The sequence below is a fragment of the Felis catus genome, chromosome D3 (assembly GCF_018350175.1).
Source record: "Felis catus isolate Fca126 chromosome D3, F.catus_Fca126_mat1.0, whole genome shotgun sequence".
Taxonomy (NCBI): domain Eukaryota; kingdom Metazoa; phylum Chordata; class Mammalia; order Carnivora; family Felidae; genus Felis; species Felis catus.
The window spans coordinates 27496328-27522838 of NC_058379.1; the positions used below are offsets into that span (position 1 = coordinate 27496328).

The 26511-nt window shown below is 58.3% G+C and overlaps 1 protein-coding gene across 1 annotated transcript; it reads left to right on the plus strand.

The window, feature by feature from the left end:
* The first annotated feature begins 298 nt into the window (after positions 1-298).
* Positions 299-26325, plus strand: RTN4R (reticulon 4 receptor). The gene is made up of 2 exons (XM_023241646.2): positions 299-580; positions 24649-26325. Exons 1-2 carry the CDS (start codon positions 559-561, stop codon positions 26049-26051), a joined length of 1425 nt encoding a protein of 474 aa, XP_023097414.1. The 5' UTR covers positions 299-558; the 3' UTR covers positions 26052-26325.
* The last annotated feature ends 186 nt before the right edge of the window (positions 26326-26511 follow it).

Consider the following 26511-nt stretch of genomic DNA (forward strand, 5'->3'; position numbering starts at 1 on the left):
GCCGCCTCTTCAGAAATGCGCCGCCTTTGTCTGGGGCCGCGCGTGGCACCGGTGCACCGGGCGGGCTGAATACCTCCTGAGGCCCGGCCTGCGCGCCCCGGGACCCTGAGCCGCCCACGCTCCCTTCCCTTTCCCCCGCTCCCCTACCCTCCCCCCCGCCGCCCCACGCACCCTGCCGGGCCGAAGTCCAGGTGAGTGCCCCGCCCGCCGCGAGGCCCCGCCCCGCCCCGCCCCCGCCCCGCCCCGGCCCGGCCGGCGGGGGGACCGGGCGGATTCCTCGCGCGTCAAACCACATGATCCCATAAAACATTCATCCGCTCCCGGCCCGCGCCGCGAGCGCCCCTCCATTCCGCGCCGCCGCCGCCGCCCTCGCCCTCCGCGCCCGCGGCCCCGCCAGCCCAGCCGACCGGGCGGAGCGGAGCGCGCCCAGCCTCGTCCCGCGGCCGGGCCGGGGCCGGGCCGGAGCGGCGGCGCCTGGATGCGGACCCGGCCGCGGGGAGACGGGCGCCGGCCCCGAAGCGACTTTCGGTCCCCGACGCGCCCCGCCCGACCCTTAAGATGAAGAGGGCGTCCGCCGGAGGTGAGTGCTGTGCCGCGCCCGACCCGGGCAGGCGGGGTGGGGACGGTGGGGGCGGCCCCTCCTGGAGCCGCAGGGCCAGGCCGGGGCTGCCGAGGCAGGCGGAAGGGTCACCGGGAGGCTGTGAGGGCCACCGCAGTGCCGCGCCGGACTGGGGCCGCGGGCACCCCGGCCCCGGGAGGGCGGAGCCCGCGGCAGGAGGAAAAGTTGCCGCTTCCCGGGAAAGTTGGCCAAGGCGGCGGGGCCGGGGGCGGCGGGGCCCTGTGACCCCGAACTCCGAGCCCGGGCCGGGTGGGTCTGCTGGCTGGAAGGGCGGGGTCCAGCCTCGGAGCGCCCTGGCCTCTAAGGGGTTAATGAGCAGGGTTGCAGAAACGTGGGTACGGAGCAGGGGTGGGGGTACTAGGTCGCTTTCACCTTTGCCCCTAGTAGTCCGCTCAGGACCTCTGGTTTCTCTGGGGTCAGGCCGCAGCGGGATGAAATGGGGGCGTTGGCGACAGTAGAGGGCGTGGGGGGGGGCGGGGCTGGCCCAGCGCTCTACCCCAGGGGGTTGGCGGTGAAAGAAGGCAGCCTTAGCACCTCCACACCCGCAACCTGAGGGTCCCTTGGGGGCTCAACTGAGTGGTTCCAGAAGTGGTGGGGCTGGCAGCACCCCCTCCCTGACAGCCCTCATGGGACCCCTGGTGTGAGGTCCTGAGAGGTGGGGTCTGGAGGGTGACTTCCTATGGGGGAAATTGGGCATGCCCAGCCTGGAGGGTGCTCCCCTGGTGCCTACCCGGGCTGCCCTGCTGATGTCCACAGTGCCGCAGGCTGCACACACGTTTCCTTGCACGTGCACGTGTCTACAAGGGCTGCACACTTGTACATCGCGTGTGCACATGCATGCCAGACTGCCCCAGTGTGCCCGCGCACACATGCTGTGGATGCACATCCATGTCCTCACCCCCGCCTGCACGCCCACAGCCACACATGCGTGCACATAGCGTGCCTGCTGTGGTCTCCCCACTTGGCACATGCTGGGGCCCCTCAGTGGGACCCACTCCCTTGCCTACATGCACATGTGTTGAGGGGGAGGCTCTGGGCAGCCAGAGCTCACAGATGGAGGGGCGAGAAACAGGCTGCAGGAGCATGGCCCCACCTCTGTCTGCCTCTCCCCAAGTCCTGGGAGTCACCCCTCCACAGCCCCTTTGGGTCTGGGTGTGTGTGTGTGTGTGTGTGTGTGTGTGTGTGTGTGTGTGTGTGGTGTGTTCATGCGTGTGACTCAGTATGCTTCTGCACGTGTGTGTCTGCACACATGACCATATGTGCCTGTGACCACATCGGCATGTGTTTCTTTGCCTCCATTGTTGGTGCCCCTGTATGCCCAGACAGGCTGCGACCAGGTTTTACCCAAATCTTCAGCAGAGGCACTAAGGATGTGTGCTGGGGAGCTAATTCAGTGCGCCCAGCCTAGGGCATGAGGCAAAAGGGCTCCCAAACACTCCTCCCCTCCCCCCCTTACCGGGGCAATGGTGGCCGATGGGGGCTGGGACCCACCCGGGCAGGGAAGGCTCATTTCAAACCTCGAGGTCAACACAGTGACACATAGACCAGACCCTTCCCCCATGCTGTGCAGTCACTGCCACTAAGCCCAATGGGGGACAGGTATGTGCCCACACCGAGGCTGACCCAGGGTGACCTCAGGAAGACCCTGTCCCTGTGCCTTAGTATCTCCATGGTAGGAGCCTTATTGGCGAGGTGCTCTGTGGTGTCACCGGCCTCAGATGCTATGTGCGGCACTGAGGTAAGGGTGTTGGTGATCCGCTCTCACTGTGGTGAGGAGGGCCTTGGGCCCGGGCTTGGAGAGGCAGGGCCGTACTGCCTTGTCCCCCAGCCACCATCAGTGTCCTTGTCTATAGAATGGGGACAAGTGGGTCATCCTTACAGAGTGTGTGGGAGTAAAACAGAGGGGCAGGCTGGAGGTTGGGCCCCATAGGTGGGCAGGCTGAGGAGCTGGCCATTCCTCTTTTGTAAGCCAGTCAAGGTGAGGAAGAAGCAAGTTCTATGGGAGGGACTGAGCCAGGTGGTGGTCACACCCTACCACCTGGCAGAGGGCCACTCATAAACCCTGGCTGCCGGGTGTGGGATGGCAGAACGACAGCCTGGATTTGGGTCCTGGCTACGCCACCCGTCAGTGGTATGACCTTGGGTGTGACAGTTCACCTCTCTGTACCTCGGCCTTCTCTCCTGGGCCAGTGACATGGGCCAGTAATCCCTCACGGGTTGTTGGGGATACTTCCAGGCCAAGGTCCCCATGGGCTTCTGATGCCAGTACTTTTGCCTTCAAAATACCCAAAACATCACCCCCCACGCCACCCCAGTCAGTGGCTCCCACAAATGGAAGTCCTCCCAGAAACCTTGCACTGCCAACTGGACCTCCCTTGTGCCTATTTGCAGATGGGGAAATAAAGGCCCATGGAGGTCACAGGGGAGTTGGAAAGGGGTGATGTGCAGTTGGGGGGCAGGGAGCGAGTGAAAGCACTACAGAAGGTGGGAGGTGGCCAGCAATGTGCTTCCCAAGCTGGGCAGCATCTCTGCTCTGCCCCTCACCAGCAGAGAACTCACAGAATACCTGGGCCTCAGTTTCTCTATGTGAAGATTAACAGCCAGCTGGGTGTCCTGCAGTTGGGACTGACCCTCTCTCTGTGGTCATGGATGAAAGGTAAGGGAGAGGGCCCAGTGGGTCTCAAGAAGCAAGAGGGCTTGTAGGGGTGTCTGTAGAAGACCTCCCCCCACCACAGCCTGTGCTGGGGCTCTGGAAGGCAGAAGAGGAAGTCCCGCAGTCCAAGGAACCTGAGGGCTGGCCTGAGACCCATCACAGGGCCAAGAGTTTGTTTGCTGTTGCTCGCTGTGAGCAACAGACTATGAGGGCCTGGTCACGTGTGGCCCTGGCTCCCCCATGCTCACTGCACTCCAGCTCCCCTCCCCCTGCTGCCCCCAGGCCAGAGGACTTGTTCTCACCCATGAATGGTGCTGCCTCCTGGCTCCGTTCCCCCCCTTGCTCCCTGCCCCAGGCCCGAATTCATGGCTTTGTGGCATGGATGCCTGTGGCAACTGGTGCAGCACCAGGAGGGTCCCCGCTAGTGGAGGCAGAGGGAACCCATCTCCCAGGACTGCATTTCCTGCTCTCCCGGGCCTGTGGCCAGTGTCTCCACAGAGCCTCAGTCTGTGCATCCAGAAAGGGGTCAGGGGAACAGGAGCACGAGGAAGCAGTTCCATGGTGAATGAGTGAATTGCGTTGAATGAGTGAATGGGTGTGAGTTAGTGTGTATGAGTGTGCGACACCCCTGCCCCTGAGCCCTGTTGTGGGGCTCCTGAGGGCTCTTGACTGTGCCTGGTTAATGAAGTTCGTGTCACCCCGGCCCTAGCCTGAAGGGCCCTGACTCCCAGGCAGGGCTGCCTCCCTCGGTGGCCACCTAGGGCCTGGGCCTCAAGGTCCATAATGAGCCGGCCTGGCTGTCCCCTGCTCTCCCTCCAGCTGTGCTACAGCACTGGCCCCCAGCCCCCCACCCTTCTCTCTCAAGGTAACCCCCCAATAACCTCGACACCCCTCTGTGTCCCCCACCCTGTGTCCCAGCTGCCTCATCCCAGACACTGCGATTGCTCCTGATCTGTTTATTCAGACACCCGTTCATTTACTCACTCATTGGTCCCTGTTTGGAACCAGGCAAATAAGGGGATGTGATCCTTGCCCTCCTGAATTTATAGGACTCAATGCTTTAAAGGACAGCTGGTCACAGAGCCAAAACTGGAAGCCCAGCCAGAGGGTGGGCATGCTGTCCACACCCGCTCTATCTCCCCAGGCCGTCACTGGCATGTGTGGGCCCAGCCGGGTGTTGTGTGCTGCAGTTTCTTCTTTTGTCGCTGTATTTTAAACATATTGCACGTCGGGAACTATTCTTGTGCATCATGGGTTTACTGGTGTGTGTGGAATCCCTTCCTGAAGATTCGCCATCACTTATTTATCTGAACCTGCCTCAGTCTCTCACAGTGTCCATGGTCCTGGAGCTGGCCCTCAAGGAGATGCATTTAGTGTATGCCCCCAGTGTCCTCAGTGCAGGACTCCACGGGTCTCCCCCAGGGTGTGGCCACAGGCCCCCTCCCCTGATGGTAGCAAGCCCTGATCCTCACCCCCTCCCAACATTTTATGGATGGGCTCCCTGGGCCTCTCCCTCCCCTGGGGTAGGGTTTCTCACTGGTAGTGGTGGAATCTGCTTCTAGGCTTTGATCAGGACTCTGACTCCAAGGATGGCCCTTATGCAGCTGGGCTTTGGGCTACCTCTCTCCTACCCCCTTCTCACAGCCTCTGCCCTCAGCTGGCAGCATCCTGACAGTCCTGTCTCCCTGTCAGGGAGGGCCCTCTGCCTTGGGCCCTCTGCCTTGCCCTGCTGAGCGAGGATGGGGGATGGGCCCTGCGGCACCATCCCACACCCTTGATCACTCCACTCGCTCCAGGACAGGGCAGCCAGGCCCGGGAGGTGGAGCTGAAAGGCAGGACTTGGGGCAGACCTCCTGGAGGGGCTGTGGAAGGTGCTGTGTGGGCAGAGGCCAGGAGCTTGGGTTGGCTCAGGTGGGTCTGACAGGCTGTGAGCCCCATCTGGGCCTGGCATGCGGAGCTGGGCCAACGGTGATACGGGGAGCCCAATTGGAGGGGCTGGGGTGTCAGGAGCTGGCCCAGCTTTGTTCAGGCAGCTCGCCCAGCACCCTGGGGGTGCTCCTGTGCTCGCTGGTCAGCACTGAGGCGTTCCTAACTGGCCATCACAGATCACACTCCGTGTAATTGAAGTTCCACAGAATGTTGGTGCGGATTGAACAAGGGTTTTGTGGTCAAGCAAATTTGGGACTGGCTGGGTTAAGTGGCACTGACAGAGCTCCTTTACTGCGGGGTGTCTCGGAGCCTCAGGTTTGCAAGTGGATTGGGCAGGGCCTCTGATAGGCACCCCATGTGACAAGATTCAGGGACTGCTGTGCCCAGAAACTGTTTTGGGCATCAGTGGCTCAGATTCCTCGGAGGGCCTGGGAGGGGGACCTTTGGGCCCCTAGTAAAGGCTCCAGGGATGGGTGGGCCATCCCACACAAACCCTGCAGCCATGGCACTGGTGGGTGGAGGGACCACGCTTCTCCTGGCAGTGTGAGGCAATGTGCAAATTTAACCTTTGGGTTTATGACTCTATTTCTTTGCAGCAAATGTCACGGGAAATGTCAGGCTGAGGCTGAAACTGGTGAGGGGCCCATTGAGGAAGGGGATGGCGTGCCTAGGGGCTCAGGCCAAGACAGAGCTCTGGGTCCCTCACCTCCTCCAGGGAGCCTTCTCAGATTGCCCTTTCACTTGCCTGGGCCCAGCTCTGTGTCCTCCATCTGTCCCAGCTATTGTGACCTTGTTGAGATGTTGCCTTTATTCACCTCCCGCTGGGGCCCAGATGGGGCAGGCTCAGGGACCTGCCAGAAGTCTCCCCATTCTGAAGTCTGGGCAGGCGTTGGATCAACCTGTGCAGTGCCGGCTCACTCTGTGACCTTGGGCAGCACCCGCCCTTTCCTGGTCACCAGAGGCCTCATCCATAATCAGCGCCTGTTGACCAAACGTGGTGCTTCCAGTTCAGTGCCTTTCTGGGTAGGAAAATGCTCCAAGTCTGAGGCGAGTAGGGTGCTGGGCTCTGGGGGAGACAGGTGGGGGCTGGGTGGCTGGCTCATGGTGTCATGTGGCTGCTCCAAGCACACAGTATGTGCTCCATAAAGAGCAGGGACAGTGAGCAGACATGAAAGGAGGGGAGGTGGGGGGTCTCAAGACCAGCTTGGGAATCCAGAGCCCCCAAACTTACTTACCTCCCTACCCACTCCAGCAAGGCCAGCTCTGGGGCCTGGTTTGACCTGTCATAGAGTTCTGCTCTGGCCCTCTGGTCCCCATGATTGCTTAGTAAGTGCTTATTGCCTCCTTGCTGTATGCCAGGCCTATGCAATTGAGCAGGGATCTCAGGCCCCTATGCTGCCCTCACCCAGCAACTCCACATCTCTTTCCCCTGCATGTGGAGTTCCACTGGAGTTACAGGTCCCTCAGACCCAGTCGGTCTGGTGGTCATTACCCCTGTACCACCTGCCTTCTACCCTCATCATCCACACCCCAGGCCCAGGGTCTTTGCTGCCTCCCATCCTCCAAAACAAGTCCAGTGTCCACTTGGGCTCCAGGGAGGTCCATCCCCTTTTATCCCTCACTGAGGGCCTGCTGCAAGCCAGCCCCCTCCCAGACCTATGGCCACAGATGCCCACAGCTGCCTGCCTGCCATCTTGTCCTCCATTCAGGCTCTGAGATGCTTTCTGTAACATGTTACCTGACAGCCAAGCTCCTCCTGCTTAAACTCTGCCATGTCTAGATGAGCCCCCCCTTGTTTTCAGGGCCTGGGCCAGGAAGTCTCATTTGGGAACCTTCTCTTCTACCCTCAGTGGGAGAGGCCCCCAGTTTCTGGTCTCAGCACCTGACATGCATACCTGTGCCTGCCTCCCCATCTCCACGTCCCCAAGTCCAGCCCAGACCTGGCACTGGGATACAGGGAGCCATGAATGGTGGAGCAGCCTCACGGGCAGTGACTTGAGTCAGTTCCCAGGAGACACAGGAGCTGGCAGTCATGGCCCTTGGGGATGGCTGCTGGGTGTCAGGTACAGACCAGTTGTCTGAGGTGGCTGCAAGAGGGCGGCCCCCCTCCAGGACTCAGATGAGCAAAGTCATGGGTCTAGAAGAGACAGAGATGCCAACCTATAGGGGATCCCCTCCAGGCAAAAGCCGGGCAGGCAGTGTCTGGCATTGGGACCCTCCTGGCTTTAGCCCAGAGCCAGCTGAACACCTGGGTGTGTCACTCACCTTCTGAGTCTTTCTGTCAAAGGGGGGAGACTCTGAAGGGGGAGTCAATGTTGAATGCTGCCCTCAGGGCCCAGCCCTTCATGGAAGCTTGATTGTGCCATTCAGATGGAACTTCCTGTGGAAATAGAGGCTGGTGATGGGGCTTCTGGGGCCCTCAGTGGGTCAGGGGGCCTCCACCTCGCAGGGGACCCCTCAGGTTCCCAAGTCCTTTGAAGCGTCCCTGCCCTGGGCAGGGGTGGGGGGGTCTGTGGTGTAACTCAGGAAGCAGGGTGTACAGCCACTGTACTCCTGAAGCAGAAGCCTCTGTTGAGCCATGGGAGCACAGAGGAGGAGCCCCCGCCGGGGCCTGCCACTCCCCGTCAGTCCTGTAGCCATGAGGGTCCTTGCCACCTGTCCCAAGGGGAGTCTGTGACATCAGTTCATACCAAGGGGAGCCAAGTCAGAGGTCAAGGTGGGACGTGCAAAAATCCAGGCAAGGCCAGTGGCACGGGAGTCTGGAGGGGACGCTGGGACCCATGTAAGGCACCTCCACTTCTCAGCGAAGAGCCCACGTCCCAGCAGGGGCCTGGGTCAGATGGGCCCTGGGCCTGGTCACTCCATCCTGACTTAGAAGGAAATTCAAGGTTTCTCTGCCTTCACAATGTGGAGACTTCTGCCCCGCAATTCATTTTGCAGCAGCTTTGTGGTCTGGTGGAAGGGGCACCCCATGGTCATTGGGCAGGGTGGGGTGCAGGCAGAAGAAGGGTGGGCCACCTGCTCCCAGGGTGTAGCCTCCAGCCCAAAAGCACCTCCCATCCCCAAACACATGGGTAGAAGCAGAATTACAGAGAAAGGCCAGTCCTGGCCAGTCACCAGAATGGGCTGGACACCACATCACAGCAGTCTTGGGAGGGCTGTGGGCCCCAAGGTCACACAGGATGCTCGCACCTAGCTCTCTCACCTGCCTCCACAGCACACCGCAGCCAGGAACTGGGAGTGGGCCCTAGTGCTCTGTCCTGCCCCGCCACCCTTCCCGGAGCCCTGCCAAGTTCCTCCTACAGCTCTCCACTGTCCACTTCCCTCCGCCATCCTGCTCAAGGTCTCCCTGCTCTCCCAAGACACACTCAGCACCCCTCTTGTCCTCGGAGAGCACAGAGCTGGCTAGTCACGCCCCTGCCCAGCCCCACCCCGAGGCTCCATGGGGCTTCCCAAGGGATGAAGCTGTGTGAGGCAATGGCCAATGAGCCTGGTGAGAACTCAGCTCTTAGGTCTCCTTGGGAGCTGAGACTGAGACCCCAAGGCCATCTGAGGAAGGTACAGGACTGTCACTGCCCCACTGGCAGTGAGCACTTCTCACCCCAGGGCATGGGTGGCTTTCCCCACATGGCAGGAACTGATGAAGGAGCTAAAGGGTGCCCTGGGGCTGTGGTTCCTACATATGGCCTTGCAGGTGACCCCCCAGCCCATCCTCTGGGCAGGATCCTCCCCACCTTTGATGGGGTTAGCTAGGCAACAAGATGTACACCAGGGGTAGGGGCTGGGTGGAGGGGACCTGGGCAGGTCCCTGAGGGTCACTTGTTTCTCCTTCCATTCTCTTTGGTTAAGTGTTTTCTAGCCTTTAGTTTGAGGCCAGCCCTGTGTTGGGCCCAGCCCCAGCGGGAGGCCAGCCCACTGCTCTGTGTGCTCCCGGCCGTATGACATGTGGCCCCTGCACACCTGTCATGTCCAGGCTGTCTTTCATCTCCTTGCCTCAGCCCCAATTTATGTCAGGCAGAGGCTGACACGGGGACAGGTGTGACAAGTGTCTGGCTTCCTGTTCAAAAATTGGCAAAAGAAAAACTCTCCCCATAAAGATATTCCATCTACATACCTCCCGGATGTCACTGAGAGGACCCGTCACTGCCGAGACAGATGGTGGCCCTAATGGACTCCATTCTTTACCTGCTGCCGGAGTCACAGCCCATCCCCCGGGAATGGCCCGAGGCAGGTTGTGGCAGTGTGTGTGTGTGTGTGTGTGTGTGTGTGTGCGCGTGTGTGCGCGCGCGCGCGCTTGCGCATGCACTTCAGTGCCCCTATGGAGCCCTCATTGATGCTGTGGCTGACTGCTCCACCCCCACTCCAGATTACAGGAAGCCTGACATAGACATGACCTTCCCCACCAGTGATTAAGGAGGCCTGGGGGGTGGGGGCGACATGTTCCTAGATAGAGCAGCCTGGAGGAATTAGGGAGGGAGGGCCTACAGACCTTCATCCTCAGGCCCTTGCCGCTCACTTCCTGCCATGTGGCCAGCACCAGCACTGGTAAGTTCACTATCCCTACACTACCCCAAGGCCCAGGTGGAGTCAAGACCTGCTTGGCGTGTAACTCAATGCAGGACCCCTCAGGCCTAGCTGTGCTTCTTCCCTGCCAGGTACCCCATGGTGGGAGCCCATGGCTGAGACCCTGACCAAGCTCCAGGTCTCTACTTATTCACCTGCTCCTTAAATGGCCCCATTGGGGCTGAGTCCAGCATTGGGGGTGGGTGTAAGAATGGACGGACGCCTCAGGCAAGGCTGCGGTGTGGGAGGGGAACAGATTGGGAAGGGTCCTCTTCCAAGGGCTGGCATGGTGGGACTGTGAGGAGAAGAGCCCTTCCAGGAGGATGTGTTGGGATAGGGCAGGCATTCTGGAAAGGGGAACTGCCTACACAAAGGCTCATGGAAGCCACAGGATCCAGTGCACATGACAAAATCAGAGGCTGGAGTTAGGCCAGGTCAGGCACCAGCATGCCCTTTATAGCTGTGACTTGACCTCCCTTCTGTCAGGTGGGGGCAGTGGGTCCCTGCCGGGGGGTGATATGACCCATCCCTCCTGAGATGACCCCACAGGTGGGCTATGAATTTTCTGTACCCACTGTGCACCACCCCTGAGTGGGCTGTGGGGTCTCTCCATACCCTGTGAGGTGGGTCTTGGTATCTCCATTTTCCAGGTGAGGAAGCAGGTCCCAAGAGGTTGGAAGACCTGCCTGAGGCCCCAGAGAGGCAGAGGCTGCACCAAAGCCCTGGCCTTTTTCTCCATCCATCCTGCAGGGCTGGCTGTGGTGGGCGGGGACCCCATGGCATGGGAGTCTTGGAAGGGGGTCCTGCTGCCAAGGCACTGCCTCATTTACCCTTCTTGGGGCAGGGCTTCCCCATCCAGTGTTGGTACATGAGACCAAATAAACCAAACTAAAAGCATTTCTGATTTTACTGGTTTGTGTGCATTGTAAAAAAGATCTGGGAAAATATATCAGATGTAAGAAAGAAGTTGTATTAGTCAGCTCAGGCTGTCATAACAAAATGCCACAGACTGGGTGGCTTAAACAACAGAAATTTATTTTTTCACAGTTCTGGAGGCTGTAGGTCTGAGATCAGGGTGCCGGTGCGGTACGGTTCTGGTGAGAGCTTTCTTCCTGGCTTACAGATGGCCACCTTCTCACCATGTTCCCATGTGGTGACAGTGAAAACAAACCCCCCACTGTCTCTTCTTATAAGGGCCCTAATTCCATCGTGTGGGCCCCACCCGCATGACATCATCTAGGTGCCCATCTCTCAAGGCCCTTCCTCCAAATACTGTCACACTGGGGGTTAGGACTTCAACATAGGAATTTGAGGGAGACACAAACATTTCTGTAGCAGAAATGAAATTGCCTTTGACTTCCAGGTGCTGTTGCCACATACTCCCCACAGGGATATCAGTACCCCATAGGCTGTCTGGGCCTGCACATCCTCAAGGAATTCTGTTCCCACAGCCTGGCAAAGTCTGCAACTTGCCTGTAGTGGTGGACATTTCTTACATTCATGTGACAAACATCTATGGTGTGTGCTAGTCACCAGGTGTGGCTCTGTCCCTGTGGAGTCCACAGTCCATGGGGACAACTGACAGAAGCAAGTAACATGGAGACCTGCTCAGTTGACCAGCGAGGTGTGTGGTTAAGTGGGCACCCTGGCAGTGGAGGAAGGTGTGGGGTATCAGGGACCCAGGTCCACCCAAGTGCCCCCAAGCCCCTGGGGATTTGTCAGGTTCTCAGACCCAACTTCCCCATTTCACAGATGGCCAGCCCAGACCCGGGAGGCAAGGTCACTGGCGGTGCCTAAGCTGAGCTGGGCAAAGTGGCTGAGCTGGGAGGTGTCCTGGCCTCTCAGGCCTGTAGCAGCCATGATGGGACAGGGAGGCAGCTGGGGAGGAGTAGGAGTGGGGATAGGTGGGCACAGCCTGGTTTCCTGCAGCCTGGGTTGGGAGGGAGGCAGCTGAGACTGCAAGGTTTTAAGTATGCATTTCCGGGAAGAGGTCTGCGCTGGCACATGCGCCAAAGGCGCCCTGTTCCCTGATCATCTGCTTCCTCCTCTGCACGGGGCTCTCCTGGCCCCATGTGAGGCCACCAAGGCTGCAGGGCCTATTTGAAGGGGGCCTTCAGAAGTGCAGTCTTTCTTACCTTTGCTTGGCAGTTACCGAGCACCTGCTGAGTGCAGCCCCTCACACAGATCAACAGACAATCATGCTGAGCCCCTGGGAGTTGGGGACCTGCCAGGGGCACTACGGGGCTGGTGGGGGGCCCAGACCAGGTCTGACTGACCTGGGCCTCATTTCATGCTAGAGACCCTCATGTGTTGAACTGGGGGAGGAGGGAATGAGGATGGGGAAATCATTAGGAAAATATGTAAGAAAAAGGAAAATGCCTTTTCGGGTTTGATAAAGTTGAACCATCATTGGCCTGGGTAGGAGTCCAGCCGGGCACTGGGTATGTCCTCTGTGAGGATGAAAGATCAGGCTAGCCCTGGCCTCAGGGTTACATGGTGGTGGTGGTGGCGAGGGGGCGGGTGGTGAGTGGAATGTGGCCTGCAGATGGCCCCCTGACCCTGATCATCCAGCCATGCCCACCCATGCCTGTGGTGGTCTCCAGTAAGGGCCTGGGCTTTCAGGGGCTCCTCTCCTGGCCTGATACGTCTTTGGCTCAAGGTGTATGTGCCCTGCGTCTAGTGGGGTGGGCTGGGCCTCTTTCAGCACTTCCGGCAGGTGTTGGAGGTAGGGAAAGGCTGTGCCGGAACACCTGCCTTGACCCTCCCAGATCCCAGGGGCAGGTGCTGAGGAATAAGGCCACCTTCCCTAGCCCCTGCCCCCAGGGCCGCCAACCCCCTCCTGCATGCCAGCTCCTGGTGCATCAGCAAAGGAAGTAGCCGAAATACACTGACCTGCTTTTCCAGGAGGCAGCGGCGCCTGGTCCTCCCACCCTCACTGGTGAGAAGCCGCCAACAATTTCCATCCCAAATTGATTTCAAATAAGGAAGAGTTATCACACACAATCATATAGGAATAATTTATCACTCGTTAATAAAAGAGCAATTACTTATTCACGTTGCCCCTGCCTGTGTGCCACGGGTTCCTTGGCAGAAACGTAATTGGGGCTCTCACTGAAGCCGAGGAAAGCCTGTTTGCACTCAGCCAAGGTCAGGGCAAGCCCTCCCCAAGAGCCACAGACCCCCACTCCAGAGGCACCATGTGCACCCTGCCCCTGCCGGATTTACCTGCTGGGCTTCCTGCTCATGGGGGTCTTGCATCTGTGAACTGGCAGCAGGGTAGAGGTGAGGAGGAGCTAGGGTAAGGCTTTGTCTGACTGTGGAAGGTCTGAGCACACAGCTGAATTTTCAGGCCAAAGCTGTCCTGTCAAGTGTCTAAATAGCAGAGGCCTCTGAAGCCAAGAGCCCGGAGTGTCCCTAGAGTTGGGACGCAACCTTGATGACCCTTGGCAGAGCATGATGCCGAAGAGCTTTGTTCAGGGCCATGGAGATGCAGCTCAAGAAATCACAGTCCCACTTTGTCCTCCTACACCTCAGACATGCTTGCTTCTAGACCACATTCATCTCCACCTTCTGGCAGATACACTTTCTCTTTTTTTATTTATCTCTATTTCTGACATTTCAGAGCCAAATATGCAGCCATTTTGAAAAGATAAAATGGTCGACCATATCTTGGTCAAAGTTAAAACCTGCACCCAGACCTCCAGGGCTAGTCTGGAGAATCGGCTTGCTCTGTCCCAGCCCCTGTTCCTCCTTGAAGGCAGCCACTGTTCCTATTCCTTGTGTTTCACATTTCCATGCCCCCTCTTCTCTAGTATACTTCCTAGTATGGTTGTCTCACTACCATTAGTTAAATTCATAAACAGTATTTCTCAACCCAGGTCACATAAATGCCCTTCACCAGCCCACCACGATTGGGAATGGGTACTTTGGTGGCCTTTCTACTTTTGTATGGCCTTTGGTTTTCCTGGATTTACAATTGACTCTATCTTTTCTCTCTTGTCCCGTCCACTACCCTGTGCTTACTTTTCTTCACCTCAGGTGTTCTACTGGGTCTCTCATTTAAACCTGGAGGTGTGACCCCAGGCTTCTGTCTTGCTGCCCCCACATGGACCAAGCATGCTTTGGCCCCCTCACAACTCCCCAGCAGACTTCCCAGCATCACCCAGTGTTTCCTGGGCCACATATTTTCCTCTTTCAGGGTTTATATCCTAGTTTTGGCTGAAGCACATCCCCAAGTAACTCTCTAAGGAAGACACAGTGAAGAATCATTCTGTGAGTCCTCATATGTTAACAAACCTATTCAGGCTGGATTGGCCTGCTCCAGAATTCCATATTGAAAATAATGTCCCTTAGAATTTTGAAGCCATTGCAATTTTGTTATCTTCTTGACATCCAGTGTGCTGTAGAGAGGTCTGATGCCACATTGCTTTTCCCTTGGGAGCTCTTTTGACCCCGCGCCCAGAGGCCTAAAATCACATTGTGAATGTCATCTATTATGCTAGGCACTTGCCCAATGGAGGGCCAGGTCTTCAGGTCTAGGAGATTTTCTGGTATTATTTCTTTGATAACTTTTTTTCTCTTCTATTATCTCTGTTTCAAATAGATATTTGACCTATATTTGTCTTCTGAATCTCATCAATTTTTTTTCCTTCTTTCTCTTTTTGTTTTTCTTTCTAGAAGACTTCCTTGACCTTGTTTTCCAACCCTTCTATTGATTTTTTGGTAATTTTAGCAATTCTATTTTTAACTTCCAGGTACTCTTCTTATTTTCTGATAGCTCCTTGTTCATAGCACACTGTTCTTGTTTTAAATCTTCTCCTATCCCTGAGAGGAAACTGATTAGATTTTTTTTACCTAATTCTTATCTATTCCCTGCACTGTCTCTGCTTTCTCTAGAGTTGTTTTCCCTACAGTCTGCATTGGAGCCTCTTTCAGATACCTGGTTTTCTGGGGTTCTAGGGAATAGGGAATAGGGAATAGTGTTCTAGGGAAGCACTATTGAGAATGGAGCTTATCAACTGGCAGGTTTGGGATGATCAGGCAGGAGGCCCCAGAAGCCCATGGTGGAGACCCTTTCTCTGGGTGTTTTTCCAGAGGAGCAGCCCCCATCTTCCTAGTCCTTGTCCCTCTTACCATATACTCCATCACCATCATCTTGGCTCTCGAGAAGGGGGAATGAACACCTGTTTCTAACATGGGTGGTAGGTGGGTAAGGAGGAGAACCACCGAGTATGCCAGTATTGCATGAGAAGCAGCAGCAACTTGAGGTCATGCTGAGCATAGACAGGATCTCTCATGAGGCGAGTCACACTGTGCTGGGCTCCGGGCCTGTCTGTGAGCCTCCTCACTCCACTGAGGCTGAACCTGGCAGAGAGGGTGGGGGAAGCGGTTCTAGGCATCCTTACAGTACAGCCTGGTTGCTGGGCCCTCTTCCCACACCCATTCTCCTGCCTGGACTCAGCCTCTCCTGGAGAAAGCAGGGCCATCAGGCCAGGCTGGAGTGGCCTCATGACTGCTGGAAGCAGAGTGATCAGTATGGCTCTGGGATGCCACCTCTGAGCTGTGGGCCTTGACTCCCCAGGTCCCTTACCTGAGATGGGGCTGACTAAAGGTCTTCTGGGAAGGTGGGACCCCAGCCACAAAGCTGGAAGCATCTCAGGGTCCCAAGAAGGCAGGTGCTATCCTGCTGTCATCCTCATGTCATGGGTGTGGAGACAGTCTCACAGCCAGCCAGCAGCTTCTCCAGCTACTCCACGAAGGAGTACAGAGCAGCTCGCATCTGAGCCTGGGACTACCAGACTCCAGGCCCACCAACCCGGGGAACAATAAGCTTGGGCTGAGGACGAGGTGCAGTAGGGGTCAGGGAGCCCAGAGCATAGGGGGTGTCCTCAACAGCTGGCCCGCTATGGGGGGAATAGCTGTCTCTCTACTTTATGGATCTCTAGGGCTCAGGGTCTGTTTTGGTCACCTGGGGAAATGGCAGGAGTTCTTAGACCCTGTCCCCTGTCCTCAGCTAGTGTGTATGGTCACCTCACCTCAGTAAGCTTCAGTACCCTTGTCTAAGGAGTAGGATTGATGGTCATCCCCTTGCTATGCTGTGGGATGTTGTGAGACCTCAGGAAGTCTGTGCCTTGGGCAGTCCCAGGGAGGCCAAGGGTTCATCTCTCCCCTCTCCCTTCCTCTTCCCTGGTGCTGGGCCCTGGGTGGACTGACAGGGCCTCAATGGAAGACATTCTTGGCCAAGAAGCCCCACGCAGCCTCAAGGCACCGATGCTGGAATGGGCATCCTGTGGCCCTACTCAGGGGTGTCTGTTGTCCACCCTGTGCTGGCCTGCTGCTCAGTCACTTCTGGGGCTCCTCACTCTTGTGTGAGGCTTACTGCACTCCAGATCAGCCTCAGGTTGGTCCCAGGTTTGTCTTGGCTGCCTGTGATCTGAGATCCTTGCGCATGGCCAGTGTGATGATGATGGCATTGGTGACAAGGATCATGAGCCTCCACAGTCCATTTTCCATTCAAGATTCTGGCCAGGGGTCCACAGAATGATCCAAGGAAGCCTGCTTACAAGGAGACCCCCTCACTCCACTGCCTCTCTCCTTTTCTGGACAGAGTCATCTCACATTTACTTTTTCTTTGTTCTGAAGATTCTGTCAGCCCAGGCCTCGACCTTAACCACCTGGGAAGTGCATCATACCTGACCTGCCATGTCCCGTCCTCCCAGCCCAAGTGGACAGGCTAATGGTAGAGGGTCAGCAGGCTGCCCTCAGGGTGACCTGGCCACAGAGCCCCTAGAGGAGGGCACAGGGTCCCAGTGTTGTTGGATTGGCATGGAGAGAGTTGTGGCCTAGAGACCACCCCCCCAGCCTGAAACCATCCTCCTTAGATGTGTCTCCCTGAAGCACAAGCAGATGCCACAGGGATCAGTGCCTCCCACCACCACCCCGTTGCCTGGGGACATCCTTCCTGTGCTTCTTACAGCCAGTTTTGTTTGTCAGTGTTATAAGTGCCCTCTTTGATGTGTGTTTGACCACTAGTCCATCAACAGCCTCTTTAATAAAATCATTGTTTCTCTTTTGACCTGCACACCATTTTGGGGTCACTCTCCCTCCTTCCCCCTCTCCAGCCCCGCAAGAGGCCACCAGGCTCTGTCCGTCCCAACAGTGTGGTCTCAGCAGGACAGTGGCCTTCTCTGATCCTTGGTTTCCTTTTCATTAGGTGGGGGTTCAAGTGACCTCCGTGAGGCCACTGTGAGGGTGAAGGCGGCAACACCCACACGCAGCAGGTGCTCTGTGTGCTCCAGTCACAAGCCAGGTCAGCAAACTGTTTCTCAGAAGGGTCAGATCCTGAACAATGTCAACTCTGTAGGCCACAAAATGCATCGGGACTACTCCACTCAGCTGTGATAGTGCTAAAGTGGCACAATAAACACCCAGGTGTGCCCATATGTTGATAACCTATTATTTACATACCTAGACAGGCAGTGGCTGGTGGACTGGTTTGCCAGATGCCGATAGAACAGGAGGCACCGGGACCCATCAGCTCTGATGAGGGTTTCACTGATCACCTGAATGTGGTACCCTGGCTGGTGGTGACCCAAATGGGAGCATCTCATTCACTGCCTCTGGAAACCCTCGTCCCCTTGAAAGGGCCAGACCCCATGGTCCTTCCTATCTGTCTCTCTCCAGGGGTGCTCACCAGCCCCCACTGGGCTTCTCTGTGGTCTCTCTGGGCTGCCCCCGTCACCACCCTGGCTTAGTTACAAAACCCCCGAGCAGCCTTCATACTTTACACACCTTCCTGAGGCCTGACTGCCCTGGTCAGGGGTGTTTGCAATATCTCAGCTGTCCTGGGCCAGCTTGGGTTGGCTGCAGTCCAGCTGCTCCCTCAGGACTAGGGCTGATCCAAGGCAGATGGCCAAGAGGCAAGACTGGCTGATCCCAGAGGGTGAGGGGGTGCAGGCCTCCCAAGACCTGCACTTGTCTTTTCAATACTAGAATAAATCCCACTCAGGCAGAGGCCACCTGCCTGCCTTGCCGGTGATGTTTGACAAGTGCCCAGGGCTCCAGAGCATGCGGGGATATGCCCTCCTGTCTTCTCCCACTCCAGAAGAGAACAGACCCTCTGTAGCCCTGTGTCCTGGGAAGAGCTCCCCATGTCTGTCTGGTCTCCTCACAGCAACCCTCTGCTATTTGGCCGACTCACTCACCTCAGCCCTGGCAGTCGAAGGCCCAAAAGTGTCCTCTTGTTGTGTACTCCTATAGTGTGCACCCGAGTGTGTGTTCCTATAGCATGCACCACAAACGTACATTCCTGTAGCATGCACCCCAAGTGTGCGCGCCTGTAGCATGCACCCCATGTGCTACTACAGTGTGTACCCACATGTGTGTTTCTATAGCATGCACCCTGAGTAGGTGCTCCAGGTGTGTACCCCAGGTGTGTATTCCTGTAAGTGCCCCCAAGAGTGCACTCCTGCACAGTTTCTGCCCTATTGGAGGCTGATGCTCTGGGCCTTGCAGGAATGGTCAGCTTCTGGCAGGTAACAGATGCAGTGTCCTGGGAGGAGATGGGATGTATTGGGGTGGGGACAGGACCCAGCACTGTTGGCCCTGCCAGGCTAGGCACCCAGTCCTGGACAAGAGCTGGCAGTGGAAAGGGGTCAGGGAGGGCAGATGGGCATGATGACAGGTATGTGGAAGTGCAGGTCCCAGGCCCCAACACTGGGAGTGCCCTGTTCCTGAGCCCTGCTGTGGGGGCAGGCAGGGGCATATTGGCCACTCACTAATTCCTCATTAACATCCTCTGGGGACTCAAGCCCACACTGGCCTCCAGATTGAATTAGTTGAGGGACCAACCAATGAGCAGTTGTGGAGACAGATTCTGCAGATAATTAGGCAGCGGGTGTTTGTTGGTGGCCTGATGGAGGGAGGTAGGGGATGCCCACCTCCTATGAGGGAGGGGATGCTGGCTGAATCCCTGGAGTGAGGGGGGTGTGCCTTGTGCCCTGGGCAGGTTTTCAGCTGAACAGAGCCTCCAGATGCTGGCATCATCAGTCCCCAGTATGGGGCTCCCTGGGGTGGGGGCCAAGGGAGATGGGCATCAGGTGGAAACATGGCTGGACAGGGTGAGTTTCCAGAGCCCTCTGGTCCAGCAGCCCAGCCTTGACCAAGGATGGATTCCCAAGGCGTGGTCACCGGGCCAAGAATCCTACTCATCAGAGGATCTGCCTGGATGCTCACCCTAGCAGTGGGCTCTGGGGCTCCTCCCCTGGTGACCCCTGGATGTCTGGGGCCGGGTCAGGGCTCCCCAGCCCCTTAAATCCCCCATGTAGCACACGCCATGCAGCAGAGTGACCAACGATGGTCAGCCTGCTCTTTGACCATAAGTGTTATAAACCAGGGACTGGTCTTGTGCTTACAGTGTTCAGTGCTGCCCCTATCATGGGGTGTCCCCTTAGGAACACACCCTTAGGGTGAGCTGTACATCCAGAGCCTCCACCTCACAAGTGGGCCAAACTCCTCCCCTGGCAGCCTTTGCTTCCTAGATTTGAAAGGAACCCAGTGCCCTCCCATGTACTGTGTTGGCTGTAAATTTTAAGAGGGAATATGGGTTTTGGGTGGGGGTGATAAACTGGGGATGGGGGAGTGTTAACTCTCCACTGCCAAGCGAGGCCTTTCAGTGACTGAAAGGCCTTCTAGTCCTGGGGCTATGAGCAAGTGGCTTCCCCTACCAAACCTCATTTTCCTCCCCTGTAAAATAGGAAAATAAAGTAGGCCCCTAGGAGGGTTCACTAGACCTCTGTTGGTCCTAAGTCCACCTGTGCACTGAGTGCATTCAGGAGGCTGGTCCTGCTGGCTCTGCCCGTGCTGGGCCTCAGTTTCCCCCACTGCACACAGCTTTGCCTATTGGAACTGCTCAGCCCTGGGTCCAGTGTCCTCCTTCCCTGGCAGGTGACCTTGCCTGTATCGACCTGGCCTGCCCCTGCAACTGCCTCCCCGAGAAGATCAATAAGGAGTGGGGCCTTGAGGGGCATGACCGGCAGCAGGGGCTGGCAGCCACCCCACCCCCAGGAGATGCAGGCCCCCTCAGGGGTGGGCTGCCACCCTCCTCCCCCTAGAGCCAGAGAAGGGGCCTAGGAAATGCCATGGGCATGCACACTGCCCCCTGCACGTGTCTATGGGCTGGAGGACAGACAGAAGGTGGGAGGTGACTGTGAGTAGGGAGTAAAGACCCAGGGGGACAGATGGACGACTGAGGGGGAAGGTGGGTGGGTGGTGAGCCAAGCACTGATAGAGGGCTGGAAGGGATGGGGAGCAGTCACGGGACAAGAAAGAGTGAGTGTAGCACTGCTGGGGTGCCTTGACCCTCTGCGGTGTGTGGACGCCACCAGCCCCCCACCCCCGCCCGGAGCTATTTCTGGCCTCGGTGTGCTGAGCTGTGGCCTCCTGTTCTGCCGTGTAACTGCGGTCTGTGACGTGACCCTTCTCGGGACGTTCTTGGTGATTGAGAGGGTCCTGAGCTGACCAATGTCCTGGCTGTGCTACAGCTGCCCAGGCCTTTCACAGCCTACTGACCCCAGCCTCTTGGGGGGGATTGGGGGGCAGGTAGCAACTCAGATCCTCCATGGAGATGTCCCCTACCTGCCACAGATGACACAGGAGGGAGCTGTATACCTCCTGGTGCCTGCCCACACCCTCGCAGACTGGGCTCCATTCCTGTGGAGGCCACATAGCGGCTGCTTTTAGGCTTGGGCTGGACACGCCTTCCGGCCCCTCTGGGTGGCACCGTGGCCGCTTCTCTTTCCCACCTTTTCCCCTGGACCATCTCTGGGTGGGAGAAGTCCAGGGCTTAATCACTCTGCCTCAGTTTCCTAATCTGTAAAATGGGTTTGTGATAGTATTAAAAGAATTCTTATGCAGCTCTGACACATGGCTTTTATGCTAGCTCGTAGACCCTCATAATGCCCCCTTGAATAGGGTGTTTCTGCCACCCCATTGCAGCGGGGAGGCCCAAGGACACTGAGCTGGTGCTCTGGGCAACCAAGGCTGCCAGCCCTGTGCTATCTCTATGACCTCACCAGGGGAGGGGAAGAAGTGTCCCATAGGATCTCAGGGGTGCTGCACCTGCATACCTCAGCCCAGGGTAGAGGGCTCTGAGAGCAGTAGAGGCCAGGGAGCACACCAAAGACATCTCCTGAGCCTGCAGCCTCTGGCAATCCCTGCTTCTGAGCTGCTGACCTCAGCAGCTGCCTGCCCGCTGCCCACTGGCTCCTGCAGCTGCTGGTGAGTCCCCAGAAGCCTCCTGCCCCTCCTGGCTCCCCTCCCTTCTCCCCACCTTTCTTCTTCCTCTTCCTTCCTCCCCTCCATGCCCCAACCCCATTCAGTGACCATGAAGGAGAACCTGGGCCCTTTGCTGCCCAGGAGCTGGGGCAGGGTGAACAGTGCAGGTGCTCTTTAGGCACCTGGGCCACACCCAGGCCTGTTGGGATTTTGGCTGCATGGCCTCATCAGCTGTCCTTCCTGCCCCATCTATGGCTGCCCTGGTGGGAGAGGCCCTGAGCAGAATCTAATCATTGCCTCCCTCCATATCCTCCCAGGCAGGAGTGGCTTGTCCTTCCCCAATGGTGGCCTTTGTGCCATTGCCACTGCTCCTGAGGCAGACCTGAGCTAAGGTGGGAGCCCCTCCCATGACCTCATGGGGAGGGCACTGTAGAAGACCCCTGGAAGGGCCATTCTGCACTGAGGCCTAAGGAAAGAGGAGGCAAGAATCAGCCCCAGGGATGGCAGGAGGGTGATTGGTCTGGATTTGTGCAAAGCTCAGGTGGCGTGGCGGCCTGCTATGGGAGCGTGACTCACTGTGGTTTCTGTGTGGGGGCCAGGGTCATGGCAGGGCTGTTTTCTTGTCATTTGTTTGGAGGTGAGCTGGTATTGAGTGCTTACTGAGAACAGGAGCCCAGTGAGGCTGGGCATGAGTGGGAGATGGGGCTGAGGGGATGGGACAAGGGGATGGGCTGGGAAGACAGATGGGGGGACCAGATGGGGGACAAGATGGAGAGGCCTTTTTAAGATTCTGAGGGGTCAGATGAGTGACTGGGCCCAGCCCCTGGGGTGGGGTCAGGGAATACCATCCTGCAGCCTGGCAGGGCCTTCTGCGTCCCTAGGGCCCCTGCTATGAATATGAACACAGGCCGCAAAGTTGGGTTTGATTATCTCATAAAAAGATGCCCCCTCTGCTTGCTCAGCAGAGGGGTTGCCATGGAGACCAGCAGACAGGCCCCAAGGGGGTCCAGGCTGGAGCCAATTACCGTGGCTGCAGCGAGGAGGCAGCCCACCACTGGCCACTGCACTGACAGCAGGTCCGTGCAGAGGGACCAACCCTCAGAAGTTGGTTTCCGAAAAGCAGTTGGCTCAGCGGTAATGGAGCCATGTCTGCTCCTGATGCCGGATTCCCGGCAGGGCTGAGCCACACGGCTGCCCTGCCACTTACCCCCATGGTGTGGCTCAGCCCTGGAGCCTTGGGCCATTCTCAGAGTGGGTGTAGCCCCAAGCACGTGGCTTACAGCCTCGTGGGGGCCCAGACTGGGGAGGGCTGGAGGCTGGAGGAGCAGCTGGTTCTGGTGAAGTCAGCTGAACCTGACACCAGCTGAGCTCACAGACCATGGCTCCAGGCCTGACAGCCACCGGACAGCTCAGACGGTGATGTAGCAGGCGTGGTGATGATGGGTGGCTGCTGACATAGCCTGGTTGGTGGTGTGGCCCGGTTGATGACATTGGCACAGTAGCGTGGTTGGTGACATGGCACATCTGTGGTAGTGAGGTCCAGAGCCCAGCCCGGTGAGTACCCGGGGCCCCCATCCCACCCTGCCCCACTTCTTCCTCTGCTGTGAGTCCTCAGGGACAGGAAGTGCTGTTTTCATAGCATAGTTACATCCGGTGGCAGGTGAGATGCTGGTGAGAGTTGGCATGATCAGGCCCGACTTGCCCAAGAAGCCCCATAAGGAGAGAGCTTGGAGAGGATGTCAGCAGTTTAAATAGAACAGCTGGCTGAGATGCCCCCTCACAGCCTCCCGTGCATGGCCAGCCTGGGGAAGGGTGCCCTAGGCTTGGGGAGTTCTGGGCCAGGCCTGCCTCTCTGGACCCCCATCCCGGGGCTGCCATGTACCCAGCCGCTAACAAATGACTCAGCATGGAGGCCAGCAGAACACAAGGGACAGAGGAATCCCCCAGGATGTGGGGCACACTCCAAGAGGGCACACTCCTTATGCCCGGCTGGCCTTGCTCAGGCTCTGGGCTTGGGGCATGCATCTGCAGCAGCCCAGGCAGAGAGAATCCAGTGTGGTGAGGGACCCAGCATGAGTGGGGGTCCCCAAGGTCACAGTTCTGGGTAGGGGAAGCTGGCCCACAGGCCTCTCCTTCCTCCCACCCAGCTCCGGCCCCAGCACTTAGCCAGCCTCATGTCTGCAGAATCCTGCTCTTAGCTAACTGCCAAGAAAGGTGTTAGCTGTCAATGCAGGTGTTAGCTGTCAACGAAGGTGTTAGCTGATAACTCAAGTGTTAGCTGATAAGCCATAACCCTCCCAGGGGGATTCACATTTTAATAGACTCACTCCTGAAGGAGAAAAGACTCTTTGGCATTCAAAGAGGGGACTCTAATGGTGGGATGATAGGCAGTGAGCTTCGTATTGGGGTGTGTGTCCCTGCTGATGAGACCAGGGTGGATACAGCGTACCAGGAGTATAGGTCTGGTGAGGCCGTGTGTGTGTCTGGCCCCCAGATACGGGGGGAGGGCATATGAGGAATTATGCAGACATCGATTGGCTGGGAAGGAGTAAGCTCCTCACCCAGGGAGGAGATCAAGCAGAGAATGAGGCCGAGGGGAGGAGGCTGCAGGAGGAGTTCCATGCCAAGTCAGGATGTGTGGAGGAGGGAGCAGCCTGTCTGGAGGGGGCTCACAGGGTAGGCAGGGCTGCACCCCTGCCCTTAGGCATCCAGGCTTCTGATCCTGTGAGAGTAGAGTTACTCTGGAGTCTGCTGTGCAGTTTCATGTGCCCTGTTGGTGGGACCCAGACCCCCTACAGGAGGGCCACTGGGGGTTGTGGCTCCTGGCTCTAAGGCTCTTGTGGTTTCCTCATTAAAGCACAGCTCTCTGCAGTGGCGAGGCCTCCTCAGAATCCAGGCATCCCAGGAGCTCCAGGGGCTCTGGAGCCTGGGAAGGGGGCTTGGACAGGGCACAGGGTCTGAGCCACAGCCCCTCCCTTCCTGCAGCCTGAGAGGGCCCTCAGGAGGGGCTGCTGCGGAAGCTACTGGAAGTCCTGCAGCTGGCTGCCTGGCAGGCCTGGGAGTGAGCCTCTGCTCTGTGTGAGCTTGGCCGGCCTGATCCTCAGTGTTTATACCAAGGGCCTCTCTCCCAGACTGGTCTGTGGGCTGGTGGGGCAGGGGACAGGCTAGGGACAGTGCTGGGACTGATGGGGAGGGTGGGCAGGTCCAGGGATTCACTGGAATCTCAAAAAGGTATTTGTAGGCATGAGTGTTTATCTCAGGAGGCCTTTAAATGGGCTTTGGTGGTGACCCAGCTAACCCTAAGTGGCTGGGGTGCAGGCATGGCAGCTTGTGTGTTTGAGCACTGGGCAGGGTGGCAGGGTGGCATGGGAACCAAGGTGAGGTTCCTCGGTGCAGAACATGTAACTCCCCTGGCAGGTTTTGGTGAAGTGGTTTCTGTGTGGCAGGTGGAGCAGGGATCACAGCACCTGAGTTTTCAGGAGTGACAGCATGTCCTAGGCCCGGCTCTAGGCCCTCCTGGGGCCCTGTCTCAGGGGCCAGCCTGGCTCCAGCATGACCCCCATCCTCACAGGGCCCTCTGCCTGTTAACCACCTTCTCCTCTGCCCACAGGGAGCCAGCTGCTGGCCTGGGTGCTGTGGCTGCAGGCGTGGCGGGTGGCAGCACCGTGCCCAGGTGCCTGTGTGTGTTACAACGAGCCCAAGGTGACGACGAGCTGCCCGCAGCAGGGCCTCCAGGCTGTGCCCACTGATATCCCGGCCGCCAGCCAGCGCGTCTTCTTGCACGGCAACCGCATCGTGCACGTGCCCGCCGCCGGCTTCCGTGCCTGCCGTAACCTCACCATCTTGTGGCTGCATTCGAATGCACTGACCCGCATTGATGCTGCTGCCTTCACCGGCCTGACCCTTCTCGAGCAGCTGGACCTCAGCGACAATGCACAGCTGCGTGCCGTGGACCCCACCACGTTCCATGGCCTGAGCCGCCTGCACACGCTGCACCTGGACCGCTGCGGCCTGCAGGAGCTGGGCCCCGGCCTGTTCCGTGGCCTGGCTGCCCTGCAGTACCTCTACCTACAGGACAACAGTCTGCAGGCGCTGCCAGATGACGCCTTCCGCGACCTGGGCAACCTCACACACCTCTTCCTGCACGGCAACCGCATCCCCAGCGTGCCTGAGCGCGCCTTCCGTGGCCTGCACAGCCTCGACCGCCTCCTTCTACATCAGAACCGTGTGGCCCGTGTGCACCCGCATGCCTTCCGTGACCTCGGCCGCCTCATGACGCTCTACCTGTTTGCCAACAACCTCTCTGCGCTGCCTGCAGAGGCCCTGGCACCCCTGCGTTCCCTGCAGTATCTGCGGCTCAATGATAACCCCTGGGTGTGTGACTGCCGGGCACGCCCGCTCTGGGCCTGGCTGCAGCAGTTCCGAGGCTCCTCGTCTGAGCTGCCCTGCAGCCTGCCCCCACACCTGGCCGGCCGTGACCTCAAGCGCTTGGCTGCCACCGACCTGGAGGGCTGTGCTATTGCTGCCAGGCCCTCCCGTCCCATCCGGACCGGCGGGCCTACTGATGACGAGCGTCTGGGTCTGCCCAAATGCTGCCAGCCTGATGCCATGGACAAGGCCTCAGTGTTGGAGGCTGGCAGTCCAGGCTCAGCCGGCAACGCGCTCAAGGGACGTGTGCCATCCGGCGACAGCCCACCAGGCAATGGCTCTGGCCCACGGCACATCAACGACTCCCCCTTCGGGACCCTGCCTGGCTCAGCTGAGCCCCCACTGACCGGGATGAGGCCCGAGGGCTCCGAGCCACCGGGGCCCCCCACCACAGGCCCTCGCCGGAGGCCAGGCTGTTCCCGCAAGAACCGCACCCGCAGCAGCCACTGCCGTCTGGGCCAGGCGAGCAGTGGGGGCGGTGGGACTGGTGATGCAGAGGGCTCAGGCGCCCTGCCCAGCCTCGCCTGTGGCCTGGCCCCCCTAGGCCTCGCGCTGGTGCTGTGGACGGTGCTTGGGCCCTGCTGACCGGCCACCGATCGCGAGGCCGTTCTCAGCAGTCAGGTGTGTGTACATATGGGGTCCCCTCCATGACGCCAGCCAGCACCAGGCGGCAGGCCCTCCCTGATGGACACCTCCCGCCCACCCACCCCATCTCCACCCCATCATGTTTACAGGGTGCAGCGGCAGCGTTTGTTCCAGAACGCCACCTCCCACCCGGATCGCGGTATATAGAGATATGCATTTTATTTTACTTGTGTAAAAATATCGGAAGACGTGGAATAAAGAGATCTTTTCTTAAGCTATGGCCTCTCGGGCTGGGGTGCTGTGGGCAATGAGAGGCATGTGGGTCCCAGAGGTGCAGCCCTGCGTCAGTCACAGGCACACAGAGGCCCCGAAAGGGGAGGGATTTGCCAGGTAGCGCAGGCTGCCATTTCACTCCAGTAGCACCCAGTGATGGTCAGCGGGGATGTGTCATGCCCCTGCC

What these genes read in the sequence shown, in the direction of transcription:
- RTN4R (XM_023241646.2), top strand. Translation starts at nt 559, where the DNA reads ATGAAGAGGGCGTCCGCCGGAG. An exon ending in GAAGAGGGCGTCCGCCGGAG is followed by an intron (nt 581 to 24,648) that starts GTGAGTGCTGTG and finishes CTCTGCCCACAG; the next exon opens with GGAGCCAGCTGCTGGCCTGG.